At 39.7% G+C, this 5,100-nt stretch overlaps 1 protein-coding gene across 2 annotated transcripts in view; it reads right to left on the bottom strand.

Moving 5' to 3' along the window:
- Positions 1-1,229: 1,229 nt before the first annotated feature.
- Positions 1,230-5,100, bottom strand: part of gfpt2 (glutamine-fructose-6-phosphate transaminase 2) — a 33,779-nt gene continuing 29,908 nt past the window's right edge. Inside the window, exons 14-19 of one of the 2 annotated variants that reach the window (XM_079556467.1) lie at positions 4,403-4,560; positions 4,157-4,271; positions 3,955-4,082; positions 2,958-3,125; positions 2,142-2,303; positions 1,230-2,034 (exon numbers count right to left, since the gene is read on the bottom strand). In XM_079556467.1, the coding sequence (XP_079412593.1) occupies positions 1,990-2,034; positions 2,142-2,303; positions 2,958-3,125; positions 3,955-4,082; positions 4,157-4,271; positions 4,403-4,560 (776 nt within the window). In that variant the 3' untranslated portion in view covers positions 1,230-1,989. The remainder of the gene's footprint in view (positions 2,035-2,141; positions 2,304-2,957; positions 3,126-3,954; positions 4,083-4,156; positions 4,272-4,402; positions 4,561-5,100) is intronic. The other variant, XM_079556468.1, reaches the window with a different exon arrangement.

The following is a 5,100-nucleotide window of genomic DNA, read 5'->3' as shown; positions in this document are numbered from 1 at the left end:
ATCAAACATGTCAGCATTAAAGAAAACAACAACAGCAACAACTAAATTTGACATCTGACAAGGGTAGGGGTGGGTATAGACTATAGAGGAACACGTTTTCCTTTTAATAAAATGTACTTTTTTTAAAATTTGTATATAAATGTAAATACTGTCTGTAAATATTGTGAACTGTATTTTTTATGCTTTTTGTAGTGTTTTGTATTTGTCTGTCTCGGGGACTGCAGATGGAAATTAGCTCCAAGAGCTAAAGTCTGGTACAAAGCATCTTTTCATGCTGATTAATGCTCCTGTACATGTCCCTGTCAAATAAATAAAATAAACTAAACTAAACTATTTTTACATATTATTGACATCAGTGTTGATCTTTTGTTTCTAGTTAAGTTGACAGAAAGATGCTGCTGAATTTAGGAAACAGGGAAGACCCTGATGGTACAAATGTTATTTTTTACTTTGTTATTGCATCTGCAAGCTAACATTATTAACCCTATGATTTCTCTCCTTTCTTTACTGATTACAGCAATGGCCGTTACCACAATAAAAATGTGATTTTGTTCCAAAATATTGTCTCTGTCCCCTGTTGAACAAATGAACAAATGAAGGCACTGTCCTTCAAAATACAATGAAAGGAGTAAAACATACAGTTTTAATTTAATAAAATAACCCAAATATACATGTAGCCTAAACTAAGTTACATGTCAACACATTCTATATTACTCATACTTGGTGGTGGTAAACTACTATTGTAGCCACAGCTGCCCTGGGGTAGACTGAAGGAAGAGAGGCAACCAGTCGGCGCCATCGGCCCCTCCGACCACCACTCACTCACACACAACATTCGCTAGGCTTCCTGGTGTTACTAAACGGTCTCCCATCCAAGGACCGAGTACCGACCAGGCCCTTCCCTGCTTAGCTTCCAAGGTCTGACGGGATTGGGCAAAGGCGGTATGACCATAAAGATAGATTCATTTCGCACCTATCTGCCTTTAAAAGACAAAAACAAGGCATCATTTGCAGTACAATGTCAACGTAAATAGCATCAGAGCAAAATATCTCGAGCATATGTTGATTGAAGACATGCTTGTGAATGTGTTTTGAATTTTGCATATTGAATCATACTTTACAAACAATAATACAAGAAAAACAAGACTTTGGCATAAAATATGCATTATTTATTGATTGATGTCAAACAGTCTTCGTATCTACAAAACATACACATAAAAAGCCCCCCTTTTATCCCGCACAATACAAAAATGTAATAATAAGGCTACTTGATAATAAACCATACAAGTTTCTGCATATAACAATATTTTACTGATACTTTCAGCTAAATTTTCCTCTTTTAAATAATTATTGCGTTTAAAAAAGCCCTCCTTCAAAGACAGTAAACCAAAAAGTTTCACTTGTACAGCTCTGTCAAACAGACCATACACACAAAAAAGTCAAGTAATATGTCAAAGTGTCATCTTCACTGCGGTAGGTCTTTATGAGACAGCGGCCTGTAGTGCACAGCAAGTAATAGAGCAGCTTTTAAATAGAAAGACAGACTTTTATAAGAAAATATATAGATCAAAAGGTTTTGAAAAAGGCCACAGAAGAAATAAACAGTTAAATCACTCATATTGTACATTCATAATGCACGTTTAGCGCTTATATTGCACAGCTGCGAACCTAAAGTACCATGTCAATACTTCTACGTCAGTGTTGGATTTGATTTTGGCTCAGCTGGAGAAAGGCACGGCGAGTTGCTTTGGTCTCTGAACCGACTGTATAGTGTGGATTGTTTCATTTTGCTTCGCTGGTACTGGCAGTGTTTCGGTCACATATTTCACATTCAGTTTTAAAAAAGGACTAGTGCCTAAAACTCCCTCAACCACACGTCTCTCAGTCACACCTGTACAGTCACACATTACACACAAACATACACATTACATTGCACTAAAAAAATATTTTAATCTTGATTCTTCTCTTTGGCGCTTTGTAAACCCTTTTTTACTCCACCGTGACAGACTTGGCAAGATTCCTGGGACAGTCAACCTGTAAAAGAGGAAAATACTCTTTACATACCATACATTGACATTTTCCATAGTTTTACAAAGACTTGCTCAGGTCCCATAACACGCTCAGGAGTGTTGTGCCCTTACGTCATATCCTCGGAGCACGGCCAGGTGGAAGGACAGCAGCTGCAGGGGGATGATGCTGAGGATGCCCTGTAGACAGTCCACAGTGTGCGGCAGCTCAATCGTCTGGTACGCATTTGAAGTCACCTCTGGGTCGTCCTGGGAACATATGATGATGGGCCGGCCCTGACAGACGAAACAACAATGTGGAACATACTCACGTCAGGAAAGGGTTAACACATGGGAGAGAATAACATATGTTCTCACAAACTGAAGATATGAAGGTAGTTGGAAATTCTGTACAATTCAAACTTCAAACCTCCCCTTTAAAGGGACTATACGGAGTTTACAAATTTAAGTATTTCCCTCCGCCTACATGTTCCAGCAATGTCCTAAGGTGTAGAATGAGCTCAGACCAATTCACCACAACTGCCTCTAAAATCCTGCACTGTCACTCAAAAAGTTGTTACTTCGGTCCAAATTGTCATGCACGAGCTTAATATAGAAGGTGCAGTTACATGTATGACCTGAGGTGACAGTAGTGAGTATAAAATGGCCAACTTTTTTTTTGGACATGTCCTTCCAACAGTCTTATGACCAAGGACATTTAACTTAGAATCCATACATTTTCCATTTTTAATTATTACTTTTTATCTTTTAACATGAAGGGAGGAGTCAGCATTGCCTTATTAGCCTCATCTCATGGTTGTTCACACCGAGCCAGTTTCACTCATTAAACTAGCCATTGATATTAGCTGGGTTGTTGGGCCTCATTTGTATTAATAACAAAGCGCTGCTGCTTCTGAACATTTATTTGCGTAATTTGTCATTTGTATGTACCGATCTGGCGGCGACCTGCTGCAGAGCGTTGTGGCACTTTGTGTAGCAGCCGTCTTTCATAATGATCATGATGACCGGCATGTGTTTGTCCACGAGAGCCAGCGGGCCGTGCTTCAGTTCACCCGCCAGGATCCCCTCCGAGTGCATGTAGGTGATCTCCTTGATTTTCTGCAAAACAAATAGGGTTAAAGCTGCGATAAGTTCTTTTCTTCCATATGTGTATAGTAAAAGCATCTATTTGTGGGGAAAAAACATGACATAAAACAGATCACACTAATAAGTCTAAACATAGCACATTTTTATTAATCGCAAATGCAGAAGTAGGAGACTAAATAGCGCGACATATTTCTATGGCAGACTGCCCTGATTTATTGTGCAATAACTTAAAATCATAACAACTCCACCCATGAAGTGACTTCCTGTTTTGATCCAGCACGCCAAAATAAAAGCACACAGCTCGTCTCATTGATTAGTTCAGCAGGTACTTGCAACATTAAAAGAATATAATTAAATACACACATTTTAAGTGTTGTGTCTGTTAACAGTTAGGCAGAAAGTCTGTTTCTATTTGGAAGAGTGGGTGATTGGGTGGGCGGGAACTGCTTTAATCTGTTGTATGAAAAGCCCTTTATAAATATAAATAATACTTGATTGATTTGATTGAAATAAAGTTGAACTAATAAACTGCTGAACTAAAGAATAAGATGGTACTTTTATTTTGGTGTGCTGGATCGAAACAGGAAGTCACTTTTTGGGCAGCGTTGTTATAATGTGAAGTTATGCACAGAGTCAATTGTCAGAGAAAGCTGAGCACATTCTCACAATGTGCATATTATTAATAAATGTAAACATTCAGGATGCATGTTGGGACAGCAGCTAATACTTTAACTTCCTCAAAAACGTGAGGAAATGAGTAGTGCTACTTAAAATTGAAATGCAAGACATTAATTATAGCTTGGGATGACTATTTTTCAATAACTGAAATCACGCCACTCACCAGTGCCCCCTCCAAGCATGTGGCATAGTTGAAACCCCGCCCCATGACCAAAAGGGACTTCTGCTCATACAGTTCATTGGCAATGGTCTTGATTTTGTCATCCAAGGACAGGACCTTCTTGATCAGTTCTAGAAGAGAAACGTACATGAGATGATTGTGCAGCTGTGTTTGAGTCCCGCAGGAACTATAAAATGTTGCTGACCTGGTAAATCTTTGAGCCCGGCGATGATCTCCAGTCGTCTTTTCTGGAGGGAGAGTCTGTCCTCGCTCATCATTAGTCCGAACATGATGAGAGCCACAAACTGACTGGTGTAGGCCTGCGTCACAACACAACAAGCAACGTCAAGCTGGGCCACACAATGTCACGTAAATATAGAGAGTCAGCAGCCCTGGGTTTGAATGTATGCTGACCCCGTTTAGTAAAAGGGAATCATAATGACTGAAATACCTTGGTGCTGGCGACTCCGATCTCGGGTCCTGCATTGATGTGCACGCCGCAGGTCGTCTCTCTGCAGATGGAGCTGCCCACTGTGTTAGTGATGCCCACAGTCAGAGCTCCACGGTCCTTACAGTAACGCAGAGCCATCAGGGTGTCCGCTGTCTCTCCTAAAGAGAAAGTCATTTATAGACTGATAGCTACTTGAATATTGCAAATAAAATGATATATAACCCGTTCTACATTGGCTAATTTTATTCTGTATAAATTATTTTAAGACAGAATTATGATTTCTAAATGTAAGGATGTTTTGGCCTGTAGGTTCCACTTGATTGGACAGCTCAGAGAGAAAGGGGGTGAAGAGCAAGAGAAGACATTCAGCAACTTGTCAGAGCCAGGGGTCGAACCCATGACGCTGAGGATAGAACAATGCTTTGCTAGAACCGAAGCGGCCCCAACTAATAGACTATCGGCTGCCCATCCTAACTTTCCTAATGCTGCAGACGTCGTGCAGTGGCCTCTTTTTTATCCCACAAATAGTTGTGAATATAATATACTGTATTACAAAATGGCATTCTCTCCTACATTCCCTTTAACCTTAAAACCTTTGCATATTATAATCAATCATTTCTCATTGATTTCATGTCATGCAAAGTGCTTTACAGAGTTAAAGACATTCCCTCGTTAACTCTGCAAATAATATTGATTTG

The sequence above is a fragment of the Gobius niger genome (genome assembly GCF_951799975.1).
Source record: "Gobius niger genome assembly, chromosome: 5".
In the NCBI taxonomy this organism is placed as follows: Eukaryota; Metazoa; Chordata; class Actinopteri; order Gobiiformes; family Gobiidae; genus Gobius; species Gobius niger.
This window is presented reverse-complemented; position numbering and strand designations above follow the sequence as displayed.